The sequence below is a fragment of the Pseudochaenichthys georgianus genome, chromosome 8 (assembly GCF_902827115.2).
Source record: "Pseudochaenichthys georgianus chromosome 8, fPseGeo1.2, whole genome shotgun sequence".
Lineage (NCBI taxonomy): Eukaryota > Metazoa > Chordata > Actinopteri > Perciformes > Channichthyidae > Pseudochaenichthys > Pseudochaenichthys georgianus.
Window position 1 is genome coordinate 15,909,199 of NC_047510.2, and position 23,466 is coordinate 15,932,664.

At 42.6% G+C, this 23,466-nt stretch overlaps 1 protein-coding gene across 1 annotated transcript in view; it reads right to left on the bottom strand.

Moving 5' to 3' along the window:
• The window catches only part of kcnj19a (potassium inwardly rectifying channel subfamily J member 19a), a 44,741-nt gene extending 25,613 nt beyond the window's left edge, over positions 1–19,128 (bottom strand). Inside the window, exon 1 of the mRNA XM_034090049.2 lies at positions 18,091–19,128. Within this exon, the coding sequence (XP_033945940.1) occupies positions 18,091–18,762 (672 nt within the window). The 5' untranslated portion in view covers positions 18,763–19,128. The remainder of the gene's footprint in view (positions 1–18,090) is intronic.
• Positions 19,129–23,466: the final 4,338 nt, after the last annotated feature.

Genomic DNA, 23,466 nt, shown 5'->3' on the forward strand with positions numbered 1-23,466 from the left:
CTGTCCTTTTAACGGGCAGGAAGATGCAGCATGGCCATGTTGTCCACAGTAGAAGCAGCATCCTTCACGGAAACGGCGCTGTCGCTCCTCTGCCGTGATCCTGGCTCCGCCCAGCTGCATTGGTTCCTCGGATGATGTTGTCAGAGGTGTATTGTTTATCCATGGGCGTTGTGGGGCAGATGGGCGCACGCTGGTCCTTAACCTTTCACTGTTCCTTTCATTAAGTCTAATATCAATGCGGGTAGACATTGCAATGATAGAGTTAAGATCTGTTGGTAGCTCCAGGGGTGCTAATTGATCCTTAATAGAATCCTTTAATCCATTCATAAAGGCATCAATAAGGGCTGGGGTGTTCCACCCGCTATCTGCTGCTAAAGTGCGAAATTGTATCGCATAATCTGCCACTCTTCTGGGTCCCTGTTTAATCTGCATTAACACTCGGCTGGCCTCTCTGGTGAAGAGTGATCAAAAACATGCCTTAGAGTCTCTGAGAACATGTTCACTGACTGGCTCACTGGAGAATTAGAGGACCATTCGGCCGTAGCCCAGGCAGCAGCTCGCCCGGTTAAATGGGACAGCATAAAGGCTACTCTAGCTTGGTCTGAGATAAAGGCTGAGGGGTTATGGGTGAAATGCAGTTCACACTGTACCAGAAAGGGGCGACAGTCCCCAGAGTCCCCGGAAAACTTTTCTGGAGATGCAAGGCGAAGCGACGTTCCAGAAGAGGGAATGTGGTCTGCAGCAGCACCAGCGGATGCAACGGATGGGCTTGGCATAGTAGGAGACCGTGTAGATGATCCAGCCTCGAGCTGGGCAAGAGCTCTGTGCACTTGAACCGCCAGGTGATTAACTTGATTCGTTACAGCCTCCTGGAATTCTGCTTGGCGATCAGTGAGGTTACCAACTCCTCTGTTAATGGAGACCAGCTGTGCAGCATGGTGAGCAAGCTCTGCTCTCTGTTCTTCGACATCCACTTTAATTTGTTCTGAGTCGGCTGAGTCCATGTTGGCCAGTTCGTTCTGTTAGAACGGGGTACAAAAATACTGGACTCAAATGCGACGGCTCAGATTTTAATGAAAAAATAAAACAAAGTTTTAACAAAAAATCACTCAAGCGAGGACAAAACAAAACTTCTCGATTTCAAACAAACAAAACTCTTCTCTCTGGTTTTAACGCTGGGTCTCTGGACATGGAAGCACACTGAAACAAGACGAACTGGCACAAGACAAAGGGAGACAAGGACTATTTATACATGAGGGAATAGGGACCAGGTGGAAACAATCAGGGGCGGGGCAGACACTGACGATGACGGAAAATCACCCAAAGTGAGGAATTAACAGGACCTGAAAGGAAAGACAAGAGGTAAGTACAAAATAAAACAGGAAATGGGAAAACGAGACAAGACATGAAGTAACAAGAAAACGTGACTCTACATAGAAACCTTACTAGACTTGGAATTACATACCTGACTAAACATGAAGTGACAGACATAAAACAAACACGACTAACACAATTGACGAGACACCACACTGCACTACTCATCGACTAAAAAACACCAGATTATCCTTGTTAATTACACAACATTGATTGGCTTAAATTGTGTGCAATGCTTTTGTATTTTTCCCTTCGATTCGGAGAAACAAATATTTGTTCTGAGTAAAGGATGGCAGAAGACACTACACTACCCAGAATCCCCAGCTATCGTTTGGACTACACCATGTGCTCTGTTTGACAAACCCCGTGATAGTCCTCAAGCTCTGTGATTGGAGAGTGTGCACTTGATTCTCGAACAGCACTTGAAATGGGATGGAACCACGGCAGACTGTCCAAAACTGGATTTGAACGGGTCCACCGCGTCCCCCCCTCCCCCACCCTGTCCCCAGAACTACACATTCTGGCTATTGTGTTTCGCAACATGTTCTCTATGGCACGTCTCTACTGGGAGTTGTAGTTTTAAAAGACGTTTTCGTATTTCCCATAATAAGAAGTTGCCAGTATTAAACTGTGTACATCCCTGGAGGTTTAGGGGACAGGAAACACTCACATTTAAAACATATAATTAATAAATGGGTGAAAATTGCTTGTGCCCATAATGGGCAGCATTAATATATATACACACATGCCAGCTAAGGTCAGAAGAGCTTTATTTAACAGCTGGTCTTATGTTTGTGACCCCTGTGATAACATTACATTACATTAATTGATAAGCCTGAAACATGCACTTGTCAAGGTTCAGAGGCACATTTTGCAAATATGGCAGTAGCCATCGATCAGCTTAAGATAAGATATACTTTATTGATCCCAAGTTGGAACATTTTCGTTACATCAGCATGTGTAACAGTTAAATATGCAGTGGTGTTTATTTGAAAATCATTTAGTATAATCACACAAATTCTGTGTTTTATATTCAACAATTCTGTGTTCTTTATTTATTGATTGTTCAATACCTGACAAGGCCGGAGATGAAATATCTACATACATCTTATAAGAGTATAATACATTATGTATAATATCAGTTAAAATAAGTGCTTCAACATAGTTAACATTGCTGGAGGTATGCACAAATATTGATAGATGTCTTGTAATGCACTATTGAGGAACCTGCAACCCAAGTTTTTCATTCAATGCAGAACTACACCACAGTTGTGTAGGCCTATATGATATGCAGTGGCGTTTCTATATGTACAAAAGTGGTGGGGCACAAACAACTCAGATGTCTATATATAAGCTTCTGCAGAGAGGTTCATGGCTGGTGAGGCACTGGCACTGACTCTTCAGGTTTACAAATATATTAAATCAAAATATAATATTATTTTAAAAAGCTTTTTTTGTCTGATGCTTCAATTACTTTTAAACAGACAGTTCAACAGAAGGATACCCACAAAAATGTAATTTTATCATTTAAATATTGAATTGTTCTCTCTTAGTAAAATCCCATTTTCAATAAAATTGCAGTCTTACCTTGACTTGAAGATTAAGTCCATTTGCCTATCCTTCTGGACAAAAATCTCTATTACTTTTTTGTAAAAGTCCTCCTTATCTTCTTGTAGTTTCAAAAGTCTATCATAAATCTAATCGATAGATTTATGATTAGAAAATTATAAAAGTAGGGTAGACATGTGGATATTATCCAGCTGAACAAAACGTACATTTATCTAACAGCTACGTTTCCCACAGATCTTATTTTGAGCTATTTTCTCAAATCCTATGGAGAAATCTCGTTGCTTTTTTGTGGAGGGAAGTCATGCGCGGCTTACTTCCTGGTTTTAGGACGCCTCACTGCAGCTCTCTCGTCTCCTCTTCACACACCACACTTTTCGCGGCACACGTACTTACAGCCAATCAGCTCTGAATTATGTGAGATGACGTATGGTGGGGATGGCAGCACTTTGCCCCTATGGTCATTATTTTTTGCCACACACATTAAATAGGAAAATACTCTGAGCATGCGCAGTGTAGTTTTTGCAGTCACCGTTCACTTAGACAGTCAGAGGGAGGGGCAGGATCAGGTTTTGTCCCACAACAGCTCAATAGGCACACACTGTAGACACTAATTAGAAGAACACATACTAAAACAGCAATGTACAGACGAATCAGATGATTAAACATGATCTTAAAATATATTTTATATATTTTATTATTTATTTTTTGCATTTTGTTGTAATCATTATTTTAATACTTTCTGCTGACACTAGGTGGGGCTGTGCCCCTAATGACAATTATGGTGTAAATACAGCCTATCTACCAATTGGATCAAATATAAAAGTGAGCCGAATTAGTGTTGACAAGGAGACGTATTGTGTGAAAAGAAATGTAAGATGTTGTTTAATGGCTGATATATTTATGATCCACGTCACGTTTTCAGTTCCTCATGTTTGTCTAGAAGTCTTCTCATCAGGGCTCTATAAATACAGAACTACGGCAGATATGTAATATTTAATGCAGCCGAACCATGTATTACAATGCCGTTATGTGATGACTTTCAAAGAGAAAAGCAAGCACACTCGGAATAAAGTATTATTATTATTTTTTTAAATGTTTTCGGTCTGTTTCCGGTATTTGTTAATGACGATGTGAGACTGGAATTGCACAGGGGAAAATAACGTAGGCTATCTTTAGATGCGGATTTTGTTAAACTAATATGTTTGCGCTGTGGACCAACACTATACATTTACGGGGAAGGGGGTAGCAATAAAGAAACACCATTAAACAGTTACACAACATAACAGAAATAATATCGATAGCAGCGTCCCTAGCAACCACCTTGGTAACAATGAAAACATCGCGATTTCCTGAAGTAATCTTCGTAATAACTATCAAACTAAAGATCATGTGCATCCACTGCACACATAATCTGAAATAACAACTCATATTTCTCGCATCAAATGACATCAAAACGCATTTTAATAGCCAAACTAACTTTAAAATAGGCATTTTCCACCGAGAATAAAACGAAGTTCGGCCATGTTTTCTTTTTCTGCAGGGAGAAATTTGAAGATCACGTGACATAGACGCCAGCTATTGGAATGAATGGTGAAAAAAAACGGGGTTTGTCAAACAGAGCACATGGTGTAGTCCAAACGATAGCTGGGGATTCTGGGTAGTGTAGTGTCTTCTGCCATCCTTTACTCAGAAAAAATATTTGTTTCTCCGAATCGAAGGGGAAAAATACAAAAGCATTGCACACAATTTAAACCAATCAATGTTGTGTAATTAACAAGGATAATCTGGTGTTTTTTAGTCGATGAGTAGTGCAGATATCACTGTAAAATCAATCGACAGTAAGAGGAGTACTTACTTCCGGGTGTAAAATTCTCCGTTATCCAATGGGAATGGACGCTCACATTGCCTTTAAGGGCAGCCGACACAAACGAATGCTGTGCTTCCATGAGCGTCAAATCCCGACGCAAATGGGAATACATTGCAATCAGTTGAAAGCTATTTGCGTCCCTTTATGACGCTGAAGGAGCCTAGGAGCGTCACAATTGGACACCACGGACACTGACCAAACGTCGCTCCTGGACGCTTAGGGAGTGAGAGTGTGTTGTCCAGAATGACACTAAGATGTTGTGTTTGTGCTCTTGATAAGCCATTAAAACAGTAAAATACGTGTCTCCCGTTCACCAACACAAGAAAAAAAAAAAAAAGAAGAAGAAGAAGAAGAAGAAGGAAAAAAAAAAAAGAAGGAAAAAAAAGAGAAGAAAAGGAAGTATACTAAAAGTAATCTGCCACCGGTACCGGCGGGGACTGTTGTTAGCTTCTGATGCGCAGAAGAAAAATCTGGCCCACCCTATATTTTTACAGGCCCACCCTAAAGTACATTTCTGCCTACGCTACTGGTCCGCACAGCAGCGTGCGTTGACGTTGGCGGTCGGCGTGTCTGAAGCTTGGGGATTTTTTTGCGAGCAACGCGACCAACAACCAATCACATGAATCTCTTGCCCCCGACATACAAAGCAATAGCAATGTTAACACGAAGTAAACTGGAAAAATTCCCAACATGCGAAAACCTACCAGTTTCACCCACTGTCTCTGCCACCGCCCTCTATGCCTCGGTCCTCTGGTTTGTATCCCGGTAGATGAACAGAGACTGATCATACAGCACCGTGTGATTCACTACCGCTATAATGAATTTTCCCTCCATTTTTTGGAATATGAGGAAATGACCTGCGTAGTCTCTCCCAGCATACACACGGTTTGACTGGCTAGCGCTTGTACTGGCAGATTTGCATAAACGGGATTTCATTGGCTGACGCTTCTGCCGAGGCGCCAAAAGTTGAACATTGCTCAACTTTTGAAGCGAGCAACGCCAGCAACGCTCCACGTCGCTTCCCAAAATACAGTTCTGCTAAAAGTGACGTCACCCCATTCAAAGTGAATGGGCAGAAGCGTTGGAAGCTTTAACGCACGCCACCGTGTGGACGGGCCGTCACAGTAGCTCTGCGCCAGAAACCTCGTGGAGAAAAAAAAAAAAAAAACGTTTTGGAATATTACCCCTCCCATTAACATCCCTCAGCTAGCAGCTGCGCTATCTACTCACCCAGATTCCGTGTTTGTTGACTATCTCCTGTCAGGGCTCTCCCAAGGCTTCAGGGTAGGGGTCCTCCCATCTCCCACAGTGACTTTCGTAGCAAGAAACTTACAGTCAGACGCTAAAGAACCCAACATAGTTTCCCAGCTCATCGACAAAGAACTTCTCAAAGGATATATAATCGGCCCTTTTAGCTCCTCCCCCTTCTCAGTGTTCCGTTCAAATCCCATCGGAATAGCCACACGTAAATAAAAGGCTGATTTTCGATCTGTCCGCTCCCCGCTCCGGCCCATTCTGCAGCGTCAATAGCATCATCCCTCCAGATCAGTTCTCCCTTCACCATGCCTCAGTGGATAATGCAATAAAGATGATCAAGTTCACAGCGCACGGAGCTCGGCTCTCCAAAGCGGACATTACCGATGCCTTCAAAATCATCCCCATTCATCCGTCTCAGTGGAATTTGTTCGGTATTAAGTGGGAGTCCAAACTCTATTTTCGCCGTTCGCCTGACCTCCAGGTGCAGAAGCAGCCTCTGCATCTTCAATTCCTTCTCGGAAGCGCTTTGCTGGATCCTGCTGAACATCGTCAGAATCCCCTCCGTCCTTCATCTACCGGACGACTTCCTCCCCATAGATCCGCCACAGGACAGCTCAGGGATCTCACTGGCCAAGCTTAAACATTGCTTTCAGGAGTTAGGTGTCCCTCTCTCCAAAGAGAAAACGTTAGGTCCCAACACACGCTTAGAGTTCTTAGGCATCATCCTTGACTCCATAGACATGAAGGCGTCTCTCCCCTCCGACAAATTGCAGCGCATCCGGGACATCATCAAGTCATACTGCGAGCAACAAGTTATCACAAAACAAGAGTTGCTCTCCCTTCTCAGACACCTCAACCTCGCCATGTACGTCATCCCCCAGGGGCGCTCGTTCATCTCCCGCCTCCTGGACGCAGCATCAGCGGTCGACAACCTCCATGACTGCGTTTTCTTAGACGAAGGCTGCCGCTCAGACCTACGTTTCTGGTCCCTCCTGCTCGCCCACTGGAACGGAGTTACTTTCTTTTACGATGACCTCGTGCGTTCCTCTGACTCAATGAGGTTCTTCACGGATGCCACCCCATCCGTGGGTTTTAGGGGTTTCTTCCAGGGAGAGTGGTTCGCAGGGTCATGGCCCCCGTCAATTTCTACCTCAAGCAAGTTCTCATTAAATCCGGCCTATCACCTATCATACCCGGGACATTCCTTCAGGATAGGTGCAGCCACCTCTGCTGCTAATCAAGGTCTCTCTACCTCATCCCTACAACAACTAGGACGGTGGTCCTCCTCCGCCTTCACAACCTACATTCAGCCGGACATCAGCGCCGTACGGGCTTCCCAAAGATCTCTCAGACCCTAACTATGGTATCTATGCATATAACTGGTGGTGGTTCATAACACGTCTACACGTATACATGTCTCATCATGGTATCAGATTTCAAACTGCATTCCTGTCCTAGTCCGTGGGCCCCTGCCCACAGGGAACAATGTCTTGTCTCACGCTGCATCTACATGTAACGGGCTACATTCTCCTGCACGCAGGTATCTAAATCCCAGGCACTTGCTCAAATGTGTCCGTGTAAAATGTATATCCTGCGAAGTCAGGTGTGGACCGGGGGTCCCCGTAGACTTCGGTCTCGTGGACTTGGGCCACCGTACACTTCGGTGTCGTGGCTTCGGGCCACCGTACACTTCGGTGTCATGGACGTTGGGCCACCGTACACTTCGGTGTCAGTTACAAAACAAGATCCCTGCTCCGGCAGGACGTTCGACCTTCGGGTGGCGTAGTCAAGCCCTGCTAGCCAGGCAGGCGACCCTCAGGTCATTTTCAGATAAGACCGGCACTGATTTCGGCCGTCAGAGTCTCAGCATGACCCGTAAGCTCCGGCAGTGATTCCGGCCCACTGCCGCATACATATGTTAATCTATTATTTCATCCCCAGATCCCCACAGTCACCCCACAAGGTAAGAAACTCAGTTCATCTCAGTATTTCATACTTCACTGGTTTTGGGGATTTCATCGGAGCGGTGCTTTCCCTCCTGAATGATTATCCTGCAAACCGGGGCCTAATCGCCAAACACCATTCCATTCTCCTTTTGTATTATCATGGCAATCATTTCATTCATATGACGTGTAAACAATAAATATGTATTCCTTACATCACGTCTCTCCGGGTTGAACTAAAGTGGCCTGATCTTCCTACCCAAGTCCACTCCATGCTCTGTCTGGCCTTCATCAATCAGCAGCCTGAGAGTGGGTGGAGGTGCTTGTAGGCAACCAGGTCAGCTGACAAGCTAACGACATCTCATGGCTTCCCTTCTGCCAGATACCCTCTCGCTGCATTTTAAAAAGGTGGGGCCATCTTACATTTCAGACAATTCAGGCAGACTAAGTGAGATCTATTGGTCAAATCAGATCAAGAGCGAAATGAATTGGACAACTCAACATGGGATGCAATGCTGATTTTTCTACTGAACTCCGAAAATGGAAATATGTAAACATATATGCTACGTGCCGCAGTTGGTGCTTGTGTGTGTGTGCTTTTGTGTGTCTCTCTCTCTCCCTGATTGTCTCCAGGTGCAGCCTCTCCCCCAGGTACTCCCAATCCCCAATCAGGGCCTCCTTAAAGGACTTGAGGAAGGCTGCAGTGGCTCCTCTCCTTCTCCTCTGGCTGCATGTGTGCAGCATGTCTCTGTCTCTGTCTCTGTCTCTGTCTCTGTCTCTGTCTCTGTGTGAGGCCTGTGTTTTGTTAGGAGATGTGCTCCAGTTTACCTTTTTGTGTATTGTTTAATTTAGTCACTTTCTTTTAGAAGAAAGTTGTTCTTAGTTACTTTAATTTTGTTTTGTGAATTGGCTGGTGAGCCTTTTTTCTTTTTCATTAATTAAAGCATCACTTTGTGGCTTCAAAGGACAGTGTCCTCTCCTTTTTCTCTCGCCCGGTAGATTTTGTGTTTTGTTACTTCCCTTTGTACCCCTAGTTTAGGAGGGAACGTAACAAAATACATTTTACATTTGTGTCAAAGAATAGACTCCGCCTTCATTATTTTTGGATAGGTGTACCTAACTGAACAAAATACCTTTTTAGATAGGCGGAATTAATTGCAGGACTCTTGTCTTGTTATATAAAAAAAATTAAGAGATTTGTGTATTTAATACAACAAGTTCTATGACTCTGTGGAGGATGTAGTTTGTCGTGCTGCTGAATTGTTTTTTGTTAGACTGACAGATGTTCTATTATGTGTCCACCCCATTTATTTCAATTAGGGCGGGCTAAATAACAGAATCTGTGCGATGTAATACAATTTAACAGACCCATCAAACTACAGCTTCTAAAATGATCATTATACCAAAAACTCATAACCTTCTTGAAGCAGATTTGTGCAGTTGCATTTGACCAGTTTATAAGGTCAACATATTAATCTCCATACAGCCAAACTGACAATTTAGACGCAATCATTCAAAATTGTTGATTAAATTGTTAATAGTTTTTTGTTTTCAGTCAACTGAAAACCCCTGATTACAGTTCATTCGAGCTGTCTGTTTACCAGGTGAACAGCAATTCCTTTGCTACTACAATCTACTGTTTTACGATATCATAAACTGAAATGCAGCTTATTTACAACACATGTGCTGTCTGATTGGCTTTTCTCAAAATTAAAATGGGCGATCACAAAGAGACACTGAGGCTAAAGAGAGTCTGTCTCTTTTTTTTCCTGCCACACAGGCTGGAGGGAGCATGCTGACCATTTCCCAGTTATCATGAGGCCAGTGTTGGAAATCTAGAAAGCATATCGTTTCTTTTGGGTGTAAGAATGTTTGGAGTGTATAGAAGGCTAACATTAAAATGAAAGATTACACAGTCAGTGTGGGCATGGTTACTGTTACTGAGAACCGGACTTATCTGTTGTCCATTATCCTTTCACAGAAATAGCTGACAGAAAGCTGTTGGTAAACATATGAAAGAAAGACTGGCAAGCTGTTTTTAGGTTCACGTGAGTAATAATGAGCTGTTCACACACATCAAACTTCAGCCTTCTGCCGCATCTCTTCTGCTGTGAAAATGTCTGCCTCAAGGAACATCCTAGGAAAGACCAATTTCTGTTCACATGCCAAGCTGCTCCAAGTCAGAATCTGACATAGATGATCCATACAAAGTTTAAAAAAGACTACCTGAATTCATATTAAATTATGGATGACAAAATGAATATTGCAGTTATTAACCCCTGCAATATGTGCACACATTTCTGTCAAACAAATCGAACTATAAACCAATCCAACAATTTTAAACTCCACACTCTTAACGTCCCAAATGTGCTATATATAAAGGGAAAGCTATAACATAAATAATCTGCATTGTTACTTAAGGTATTTTTATTTATACTATAGGTTCTCTGAAAAATAAAGAAAGATGGTGAATGACAAGTGAAAAGCTGCTAGATACAATTGTAAATCTGGTAAGGATGCATGTCAAACTATAGGTTACTTACGTAACCCCAGTCGTCAGAGTAACATGAAGTGAGATGTCTCACTATGGGATGCGCCTCATCGCAGACCAAACAGAAGCATCAATCTCATTACGCCAATCCTGATTGGCTGGTGATCTTGACGTCAACGTCAGGGAATCACCCCCTATAAGTAGCGTGCGCCACGACGCATGCGTCATTCAAAATAAGCACCTCTTCTCGCTTCACCATAGCAAGGAGGGCCGTCTGGTGAGACATCTCACTTCATGTTACTCTGAGACTGGGGTTACGTAAGTAACCTATAGTTCTCATTCATAACACTCCATTCGATGTCTCACTATTGGAAATTGTAGCTCCCGTATTGCCAGACGAGCTTATCTCAAAAATCACCAACCAACCAGAACTTAACAGGTGGGTCCCGACTCAACAAGGTGCCCAGCACTGCTCGGGCCACGCTTGGAGCGGAGACGTCTAGCCTGTAAAAGCGGACAAAAGTGAGCGGCGAGGACCAGCTCGCCGCTGCACAGATGTCTTGGATGGAAACACCCTTGAACAAAGCACAGGATGTAGCCAGGCCCCGAGTCGAGTGAGCCCGCAGACCCGAAGGTGCTTGCAAACTCTGACTCGTATAGGCCAAAGCAATTGCCTCCACAATCCAGTGGGAGAGCCGTTGCTTAGTAACAGGCTTGCCCTTGTGAGGGTTAGCCCAGGACACGAAGAGTTGGTCATTAAGACGAAGCTCCTTTGATCTGTCCATATATGTGTGTAAAGCCCGGACTGGACACAACAGATCCTGCTGCTGTTCCCCGGAGGAAACCAGCGGCGGAGGAAATGCCTCAATGTCAATTGGGGTACACGAACCAACCACCTTTGGTGTAAAGGCAGGGTTGGGCTTCAACAACACTCTCGTTTGCCCTGGGGCGAACTGAGTGCATGAGGGATGTACAGACAGCGCATGAATATCACTGACCCGCTTGACGTATGCCAGGGCCAGTAACAGCACTGTCTTGAGTGACAGATGTTTCATGTCAGCTCCTTCCAGGGGTTCAAATGGGGTCATTCTGAGCCCATTTAAAACCACTGCCAGGTCCCATAAGGGCACCAGCAACCTGGAGACAGGGAGGAGCCTGTGAGCTCCCTTCATAAAACGGCAGACCAAATGATGTTGGCTAGCCGTCTTACCCTCAAAGCCCACATGGCATGCAGCAATAGCAGCCAGGTACACCTTGAAAGCTCTGTGTTTATCGATCAAGTCCTGTAGAAATGATCAAATCACCCCGACAGGACATTGAAAAGAGATGTGCCCTTCTTGAAGGCACCACTCCTCAAACACCCTCCACTTACAGTCGTAAAGAGACCTGGTGGAGGAAGCTCTCGCACTCTGAATAGTGTTTATCACCTTCTGAGGGAGTCCCACTGTATTCAGATTGTACCACTCACGGGTCAGGCCCATAGTGCCCCGCGCTCTGGGCGTGGGTGAAGGATCGCCCCCCCCGCCTGAGACAATCTGTCACGCGTAGTGGGGGCTGCCATGGCTGCCCGCACAACAGCTGATATATCTCCGCCAGCCCGTACGTTGCGGGCTAGGGCGGAGCCATCAGGATAAGTGTGTGGCGTTGCTCCTTCACTCTGGCCAGAGTTGGGGGTATCAGAGCCAGGGGTGGGAACGCGTAAAGAAGACCCGGAGGTCAATCGTGTACGAGTGTGTCCCCGCCTAACAGTGCGTTTAAATCGTGCATTAAAGAGAACAGCTGTAATTGACCATTTTCTCTTTATGCGAACAGATTTAACGCAGCTCTGCCGTAACGCACCCACAGCGGACTCACGATCCTTGGATGTGGAGTCCAGTCTGCATAGAGTGGTGCACCTCTGGACAGTAATTCTGTCCCGAGGTACATCACTCCTGGTACATGCGTCGCTCTCAGAGAGAGGAGACGTCTGCCGCTCCAAGGGATCAGTTTGTGTGCCAGTGTGTGTGACTGGAGACAACGCAACCTCCCTTGGCGGTTCATACACGATACTGTGGTCGTGTTGTCTGTCCTCACGAGGACATGGTGTCCTCTGAGAGAAGGCAGAAAGCGTTTTAGGGTGGGGAACACCGCTAAAAGCTCCGGGTGATTTATGTGCACCCGCTGGAGGTCTCTGCTCCAGAGACCCCTCACCGGGCGACCTTCGTAAATACCCTATCAGCCTGTCAGACATGCGTCCGTGGTGACCACCCACCTTCAGCTGCCGCTGTTAGTGAGCCCCAGACCGACACAGTGAGTGGCTCAGTCTCTGCGGTGGACGCCCCCGTGTCTTGATTGCCAAACGGCGAATCAGTGGACATGAGGGAGTCCTGTTCCAACAAGCTAGCTTGGTGTGCTAGCCGTCGGTGGAGGCTCTTTCGGGTGAAACGGGCACAATGCCCGCACGAGCCGGGGTTGTCGATAGCCTCCTGGGCGTGTTCCAGCCCGAGGCAGGATGAGCAGACCTGGTGTGAGTCTGTGCCTGCTATCTTCAACCCGCAGCCGCATGACCGAGCCTCCGAGTCCCTGACTCCTCTGGTGTGAGGGGGAGAGGCGTCCATCTTGTTCGCCTCGTGGCGTGGAGAGGACCCGCTCGTAACAGGTACGTCGTTGAGAGAAAAGTGTTACCAACCCGTCCTTAATCCGGAGAAAAAGGGACGGTGTGGGTCCTTTGTTCTCAAAGAATATTGACTGGTGTGTCAATATACTTCTAATCCTTCTCTCCTCCGTGAGAGAGAAAAAGAAAAGGGTCCTCGCTACCGTGGTGTCGGTAGTAAGGCAAAGCTAGCTAGCTAGCAACACGTGCGTAGCTAGCTTGAGAAAAATCAAAACCTTACCTTACTTTCCGGGGAAAGAAACAGCGAGGTCGATTTTAATACTAACTGGCGTTAATATTACCGTCTTCTTGCGAAGCAGAAGGAGTAGCCGGCGAGTGCCCGTCGACCGAAATGTTTTGGATTTGGGTTCAGTCTGTGGACTGTTAAGCTTGTCCGGCTACTGTAGAGATGTGCTCTGAAGCGAGAAGAGGTGTTTGAATGACGCATGCGTCGTGGCGCAGGCTACTTATAGGGGGTGATTCCCTGACGTTGACGTCAAGATCACCAGCCAATCAGGATTGGCGTAATGAGATTGATGCTTCTGTTTGCTCCGCGATGAGGCGCATCCCATAGTGAGACATCGAACGGAGTGTTATGAATGAGAACTGATTATGTGGCAGTAGAGTCTTATGCTCACCAAAATAAGGTGGTTGTCAGGTCAGTCAAACCAAGACAAAACTGATTTTAAATGTAGTTTGGTGGTACTTTGCCTGAAATCTAGTTGTTATGCATTATGCTCTGGTTTCCATGTGCCTCCTTGGAAAGAGTTGACAAGCTCAATGTGACATTTAGGGACTTTAGCGATTGTTGTGGCAAAAATTGTGTCACAATGTTCTTGGCCAAAAATGTTGCTATGACTGTGCCGCCTCTACTTGGGTGTGAAAAATATTTGAACAAGGCTCATACATTGTTATTGTCAGTAGCCTGAAGATATAATGTTTATTCAAAAATGACATTGCATTAGCTAATTTAGTCTGCAGCCTTCACATAATGAACACTTCACCTCCCCCAGGCCTTTTTTGGAATGCCTTTAAACAAAAAGACTCGAGATTTTGTGTGCGCTTGTTCATTTTGAGCATGTATTCTCCAAGTAAAACACTCTATACAACTGTGTAGACTCTGAATTATTTAAGTTTAGCATACAAAGGTGAAAGTAGCGTGAGGAGTCCAGAGTCTTGAGGTTTTCTGGCTCTAGTCTTTCTCATCAATGCAGGTTTTCAAGGCCTTTCTGCAGCCCTCTAAAACCTGATAGTATAATTGCATCTCTATTCTTATTAGATGAGAAATGGAAATCAATTCCAGTTTTGTTGAAGAGTGTATGCAGCCCATCCTGCAATCCTCCAAGGAGATATACATCTAAGAGGATTTCTTTCCCTTGTATGTCTTTGAAATAGGAGGCACAATGAAAATATTAAGGAACAAATGCTGTAATTCTTTCTATGCATCCCCTCTTACTACAAACGTCTCTCCAGCTTTTTCACCACTTTCAATCAATTCCTCCACCCTCCCAATACTCGAGTCATATTTTCAGCTAGGATGTTCCAGCAGGAAGCCCTCTGAGGCTGCCATGGAGGCTCTGAAAAGCTGCATTTCAACTGCTCATGGTGGGACTCTGTATGACAGCTTCGATTGGTGTATTCCTCTCTTTTCTCCTGCGTGCTGCTACTCAGTAATCATCCAAGACAGTTCAGCAGAGCTCTGGTGTCCAAACACAACAGAACCAAGTGGCTCCAATTTTAACAGGCCTTATCATCTGACAGGGCTCTGTGGATTGAAGTTATACTGATAGAATTTAGACTGCACTAAATAACACCTGCATCTTCATCTGACGGCTCAATTGTACATTTGCACTTGTAGCTTTGTCACCTTGTATGACTCCAGGGTTACTGAAACAACATGGGGATATGTTAAATGTGAAAAAGCGATAGAATTACTAACAAAGAACTGCTAACAGAGCACTTATATACTAATAAAGGACTGGCTTATCTATAGCCAGTTGAGTAGCACTTGAAATGTTTGGCTCTATGAAACCTGATGTACTTATATGATTCTGTTTTCTTCAAGGTTGTGTCTTCCTGGTCGAATGTACTTATTGTAAGTGGCTTTGGATAAAAGTGTCAGCTAAATGTAATGTAATGTAAAAAAAGGGACAACCTTTTTTATTTTCCGTAAAAAAAAAATTGAATAAATATTTGACAGATTGTAAGGACTACAGAACAGGCTGCTGCTTAACCAGACTGCACTTGCAAGGATGTTGTTGACATATATGTTTTGCTGCCACAAGGAATTATTGGAATATTTGATCATTTCATTTTGGTAAATGATGGTCCAGTAAAGAAATAAAGAACCTTTCCTTTAAAATAACTCTTACCATGGCTGCACGTAGATACTTCTGGATCATTTACTTCAGTTAGGAACCTTACCCAAGCAAAATATACCATATTCGACCACAGCCCAAGACACAACAGACTAATAAGCCTTCAGGAATTAATGGTTTTCATCATTTCCCCTGTTGGACAAATATTATATTTCTGTTTTTCTTCTTGCTGCAGATATGAAGGCCATGTCTTTGTTTTCTGTCTCTATTGACCTCAGGTGGCTAAAATCTTTCTCCTGTCCCTCCACTGCGGGCCAAATTACCTTCGAACAGAGTTAATGAGCAGTGTGGCCCTTACTGAGAGGAAATAATGACTTAAACTCTGAACCTGGTTGTGGGCAGATGGCCAGAGGCCCACTTCAAATCAATGGTCAGTGAAAAACTGCTACTTTAATCTTACGCTGCATTGCACTAAACTATATTTTGTGTCAACATCCCCAACACGTGAACAGGGTCAAACCCAAAGGTGCTACTGCTTCCTTTCACACATAACCTATTTGGGTTGGTTAAAACTAACTCTTGCATGTGATTCATTTGAGATGCTATACCATGAGATGGTAGCATGGAAGTAATTAAGTTGTAGAAGAGATTAGGAGCATTTGTTTAGATTTTGTGTCAGTGAGCTGTTTATCCAATCTGTTTTTAGATACAGCATCACTAAAATTATTTTAACAAAACAAATATTTTACACACACACAAACACACACGGTGGTTATTTAAGTTAAAATGCTTCGTCTGCCAGTCATCCTGAGTATTTCATATGAAAAGGTATGACATGAAGAAGGTAGCAGTTCAACAGCACCACCAACATTTCTACGCAAGGATTGCACTGAAAGCATTTAGTAAAAAATATGACTACTACTTTATTTATTATTTGATTTTTTTTTAAACAATTTATCTGATGTGTAATATGACAATATATGACTATTTCAGCCTCAACATGCTTTTGTTGTTGCACAATGACTTGTTCATTTTTCTGTGCCCTGAACGAGCTGCTGAGGAAATTCATTCTCGGTAAGAAAGTCTTTGAAGCGGAAGAATAAGGATAGACCACAAAGCCCTGGAGCAAAACTGTGAAAAAAGCCACCAAGGAGCACACAGTGGATGCTGTTTTTTGTATTGTATTTCACAGAGAGATAGTGTAAAAAAGATGTGGGCTTGGCAGAGAGGTCTTTGGATTTATAGAGATTGTATTTCTTGCAGTTCAGTAGGAAAGGAGTGCATGGCTCTTCAATGCGAGACAAATCCTGAACCTTTTATTTAATGCCTTGCATGCCTTTGTCTTTTTAATCAACACAAATCTAGATTATTCCTGATTATGATTATTATTTTGTTCAAGTGTGGCGATAAACTAAAATGAACAATTATGATGGAGATGCTGATAGCTTACATGTCACAGTAGAGAGGAGGGGAGTTGGCATAGACTTTTTGTCAATTTGGTCGTTAATTTCCTCTGTGCTTTTAACTGAGGAATAACTCCTTTCCTGCATGCATCATTAAGCTGACCAATCATTGCTTGGTGTGACTGTGCAGATGAGAACACTGACATAAACAACATCCAAGCACCTCACCAATGCTGTTGGTCTTCTTTATGGCCCTGTTTACACATTTAACATGGATTTACATTCGTATTGTATCGCATTGCATTTAGCAGATGCTTTTATCCAAAGCGACTTACAATATATGGCTGAAAGAAGATCTATTTCCTTAATTATAATAGGAGCATGACCTTCAAATTGTTTGTGGTCATTTTATGCATTTCTGCTTGTTTCAGTGTGCGAAGTTGGTTTGAAAACAGCTGAGGTCATCCTTAGTAGATAACCACCATAGCAAAGTTTGTATTAAAAACCTTTCTTTTTTTGGTGTGTAATTGTATATCTGAAGGGTTGAAAACTTAAGAAAATAAATCCCAAAGATAAACAAAATAATAATTTATATATGAGGCCCATAAATACTGTCTTTCTCAGGGGGCCATCTCTTTGCCTCATGTATTTACTGATACACATCTTTCTGTCCAGGTGTCACCACTGACGCTGGGCACTGCAGCGCTTCCAACAAAGACCTGTCTTATCTCAGTGTTTGAGATGCACCTGCTGACACTCTCAGCCTCACCCTGCAGCTGGAGGATTATGGTAATGTTATCTAAGCCTGTTTTGTTTAACAAGTATAGTGTGAGTCCTGCTTAATACCAAGCTATGAAAAACAAAAGGTTAATTTAAACCGGCATTATGCAGCTATTTCTTTTCCTGTGGACTCAGATGAGGAAGGTAAAGGGAATGAAGATTATTCAGAGCTACCAGCTGTCATTCATTCCTGCAGTCATTGTGCATATACAAATAAATTGCCTTTTTTATTTTACTCTATAGTAAACAATACTTTAATTATTCACACTAATGCAGCAGCATGGAGTATCATAAATTGGACAACTGAATATTTATTTACATGTAAGAATTTAATCTTATTGAAAGAAGGTAGATTTATGGACAACAACATGTGCTTAACTTTAACTCAACTTCCGCACTTCAGCAAGTTTTTCTGAAGAGTTATTATCGTCAGAAAAATCTGGTGCTCGAGCTTACCTTTATGAGTTTGCACCTGATCTGAGCGGACACCATGTGGCTGTTCCTCAGGTTGCCCACACGGAACATGAGGCACAGCTTGCCGTCTCGCTGAGAAATCACCGCGTCCTGGCTGAACATGAGCGTCTCTGCACGTTTCTTAGGTTGGGACATTTTTATGAACATGCATCCGATGAGAAAAGCGTCCACTATGGAGCCCATCAGTGACTGGAACAAGAAGAGGATGATGCCTTCCGGGCACTTCTCTGTAATGTACCGGTAACCGTAACCGATTGTGGCCTCAGTCTCGATGAAGAACAGAAAAGCGGAGGGGAAGTTGTAAACATTGGCCACACAGGGGATGTAGGAAGGGTCATGGCCATGGCCATGATGTATGTCTCCTCTGATATAAGCGATGGTCCACCACATAGATGCCATGAACAGCCAAGCGATGGTGTAAGTTAGGGTGAAGATGAGAAGGTTCCATCGCCACTTTAAGTCTACCAAAGTGGTGAAGAGGTCAGATAGGTACCTGCTGCTCTCTCCCCCGAGGTTTCCGTGCTGCACATTGCAGCGACCGTTCTTGTCCACGAAGCGCTGGCGTTTTTTCTTAACCGGAGCAGCAAAAGTGGTAGCCCGGTTTGTGTTGACCACCTGGTAGTCTTCACCAAATTTCCTACGAAGTGCCGCCATTTGAGCTCTCCTAAAGTAAAGAAAGATTACCTGCTGTTTAATCCATGTTTACGATATTTTTAGGCTCCAAATCACTGGTTACATGCAGTGCGTAAAAAGCGCCATGGGCACTTCAGCGCGCGTAAAACGTTGGAAAAAAAACAAATTACGCGAATGTCAGTGTTTTGAAGCCACTGGTCCGTTTTCATAAATACAAATATCCAATATTCTTCCAGTTGTTTCACATGACATCAGAATATCGCTGACTGTACTGTGCGCTCTGCTCAGTCTCCACTCTCTTTGACTGGCGTGTCCTCACCAGCAGAGAGAAATACCAGGATCTTCCATTGACAGATTCTGGTGGGCTGTGGAGGATGAGGAGGGGAGTGGGAGTGTGTGTGTGTGTGTGTGTGTGTGTGTGTGTGTGTGTGTGTGTGTGTGTGTGTGTGTGTGTGTGTGTGTGTGTGTGTGTGTGTGTGTGTGTGTGTGTGTGTGTGTGTGTGTGTGTGTGTGTGTGTGTGTGTGTGTGTGTGTGTGTGTGTGTGTGTGTGTGTGTGTGTGTGTGTGTGTGTGTGTGTGTGTGTGTGTGTGTGTGTGTGTGTGAGTGAGAGAGGGAGATGCGAGGAGAAGGGGGAAGGGAGAGAGGAAGGGAGAGTTACACAAGACTGCGTGTGTGTGTGTGTGTGTGTGTGTGTGTGTGTGTGTGTGTGTGTGTGTGTGTGTGTGTGTGTGTGTGTGTGTGTGTGTGTGTGTGTGTGTGTGTGTGTGTGTGTGTGTGTGTGTGTGTGTGTGCGTGCGTGCGTGCGTGCGTGCGTGCGTGTGTTAAGTGAGAGAGGTGGACAATTTGACTCTTCTTTGTAGTTCTTCTGGGAAACGTATATGGCTTATAAGTGCTCACATTCTCTTCACATTGTAGTTGCTCCATGGTTATCACGTATAAGCATGTAGGGTCACAGAGATCCCGAGTAACTAGATTGGAGTTGTGCTTTTAAGTCAAACTTTGCCATCTACTGGAGAGACGATATATGTGCATATTTGATCTAAAACAGGGGAATACAAGGGACAATGACTGATTGAATTGCAAATGGAATATGGTAGTTATGTGTGCCTCTTTTCACCTGTGTCATATTAGTAAAGCTTATCGAATGTCCCAGTAACATTCAAAAGCTTTGCCCATTTTAAGTCGTTGCTTCTCCTCTTTCCTGTGAAGCCTGTCTATTGATTTAGACATTGGATTGCTGCTAGAGAGGAGGATATCCTGGACAAGTATACTCCCAAAGGACACCTTAAAAAGGATGCAATGCCCTTGGATCTCTTTGCCCTGGTTTCAATTAGATATAATACAATGTCTTATTGCATTTCATTATTACTATTATTAAGTTAAAGTTTCTCCCGCAAAGTTAATAATAAATGGTGTAATGAACATATCTTTGATATTGGGAAACATGTTTTTTTAGGTTCTTTTTTTGGAAATGCAACACACCAGCAAGTTAAAAAAAGAAACATGTATGGGACATAATTTGAAAACCCAACAACAACAAAATACAACACGTAAAAAATAGATAAGAGCTTATGATGAACCTTACTATGGGCAGTTTTAGGGTAAATTAAGTGCACATTTAGTGACTACAAAAAAGTTATAATCATTTTTCTGAGGTTAAATTATTGGCAGCAATAGTTGCATACATTCATAAATCTGGTTACAAAAGGGGGCCTAAGGACTCATAATTGTGCGGATGACAACGTTATTTACTCATCAGCACCCTCTACTGACAAAGGTTTGTCTAATTTAAAGTAATTTTTTATTTTGTCCTAATCAAAAGGCCCTGATATAATACTAAATATCCCTGTCGCAGTTGGCTGCATGACAACCACAGACCATTCCCAGATGTTCTGATGTTTTTCTGTCCAAATAATATGCAAGAAAACAGTACAGTATCGTATTTATAAAGAAAAAGGAATGTTTTATAGCCTTTTCTGCATTTAACACAAATTATAAGCGCAGTCTAACCTTATGAGGTAGTAGCTTTTAAGCTTTTATAAGTGTATAGGCCCTGTTTACTGTGTATAATACCAAATAAATAGGTGTAGTATTGATAGAGTTTCTTATTTGTTGCTTATGGCACCAAATATTATTAAACCAAATAGAATAATTTCAATTGTATTTTAATCCCCATGGTACAAGTCTAACCACTGCACAATTTTTTAATAACTAAAAGACTTGTGTCTCAGTAGAGGAACCCAAACACGGCTGTGATCCTCCTGACAATTGAGGATTAGAGGTAGACGGCCAGGCTCACCATCTGTTATAAGAAGGCATCAGGCTTTCCCAGTAAGAATACAAATCAGCACGCAGGCAACCACTAAATTTGGCTTTTAACTGTTTTGTTGACCTCCAATTTTAGATGAGAAAACAAATTGAGCGTTCACAATCAAATTATTTGTTGTGTGTGTGTGTGGTTACAATGGATTCAGGAGAGGAGGGAACAAAGGCATGCTGCACACTGACTGAATTATTAATGAGCACTTGATAACCGTCTCTGTTACACATTTTGCCATACAGAAGTAGAGAAGTAATCGCTCCTCTGTCTCCTTCGCAATGAAGGCAGATTACTTAATTCAAAGTAGAGTCAGTGCTATACGACATGACTCAAAGTGCAGGAGTCATAATGTCTCTGACCTCCGTGTCCCAAACAGTCGCTGAGTGTTGAGGGTGATGGAAAGTTGAGACAGGCTGTGACATTTACGAATGTTAGATTGACACTCAGAACAGGACATTGAAATAACACCAGGAAGGTCCATCTTTATATGTGCTTCTGTGTGTTTGTGCAGAGGTTTTACAGGATTACAAATGCTACATGAACATTTTTATACCAACAGTGAATCAAACGCCAAGCGTAAAAAAACAAATAGAATCGTTACTCAAGTTAATTCCTTCCAGCCCATTGTTTTGGTTTTACAGCCTGCATATTTACTGGTTTGGTTCACTCTCACGGCTTTCATAGTGTCATTTTTGGTCATAGCATACAGCTGTTTCAGTAAAGAGCTGTAACATACTGCTCAGTACCAAACAGCAGACAGACTCAGCATCTATCAGGTAAACATAATTTAGCAGATAAAATGGGATATTTCTCTAAGAAGACTGAAACAGTTCTTGGAGTATAGTGCATATTGGATGAAGTGGCCAGAAACACAACTCAAAATAAATAATAATGTTGCTCCATGTCTGGGTGTGTATACAGGAAACTGTTTGTTTAAAACATGCAAACATGAGCACTTTATTTACTTTTATTGGCCATGCATGACTGCAGCCACACATTTTAGAAATACTAAGATCGAGTTCAGCCATTCATTGAACACACAACATTTTTTAGATAGCTAAGTGTTTTCAAATGTGTACTATGTCCATGAATAAAACTATACTTAAATACAGAATCTTTTTAGTAGCCTAAGAGTTGTCAAAAGCTATATGGTAACTCTTAATATGCAGTTTTTAAATGTAGAATATATTATATGGAGATGCTTAAAGCTTTTAATTTCTCCTTACACCCTCTATAACAAATTCCTTCCTTTTAAACATTGTTCATTTCTTCATATCTGTTTTTTTGGTTACAGTTAAATAATAAGATGATGAACTTGATTAAGATAGAAGTTCAAATGTAATTTAATTACCATCTAGACTTATCCGGGGACCATCATACATATTTAAACACTGATGAGAGTGATTTCAAAGATATCACTGATGTGGGTTGTCATCGTGGATGTATGAAAGGAGCGAGGACATCACAAATTCACTCGGTAACCTTTTTTGCATTACTCTACTGACTGCATTTCCATTAGTTACTGCTTTCTGAATTAATTGGTTCATTAGCAAAGGCAATTAGGAGTAGGGGGTGCAAGGCCTGACTGATGTGCTCTTAGATGTATACATAGTCATTCATCTGGCAGATCTAAGGGCTTCTGAATACATCTGATCATCTGAATGCCTGGTCCGAGACTCACTCTGCTGTGGTTTGAACCATTCAGCTGTTTGCATTTGGGGATCTTTATCCACTACTGCCATTCAAGCTGGATTGTTCACCCTTTCCATTAATGTGTGAAGCTACATTAATTTGCGAGACTGAACAGACATCCAAAAAATAAAAGTTATTTTTATTTGTATTAATAAACTACACACTAAACCTAAATAAGACACTGGAAAAAACCTATTTGCTATTTGTAGAAAAAGAACATAAGATCAACTTTAATTATATTATCTGATGTATGTAATAATGTTTTTATTTTATTTTGTGATTTAAAACTACGCTGTTTTTAATTTATACTTTTTAAGTGATGCATTAATGTGTTCATTGCTTCATGTGGCAGCTGGTAAAGGTGGAACTCGTTTGATTTAATGTATACAGAAATCTATACTGCAGGGCTGCCTAACCAATACAATGATATGTTCAAATTAATTTGATGGATTTGTATTAGTAATTACAGTCCCTAGTAACAATACTATTTCAAAATGTTATGGTGTAAAAATAACAATATTTACATCTGATGTAGTAGAGTAGACGTTTAAAGAAATATAAAATAGAAATAATCAAGTACTTCAAAAGTTCACCTCAGTACAGTAATTGAGTATGTATACATGAATAAAAAAGTATTCTTTGTTAAAGAGTAAGGTATTTTAAGATGTATGCAAATAAAATGCAAGCATTATAAAACGTGCAGGAATAATAG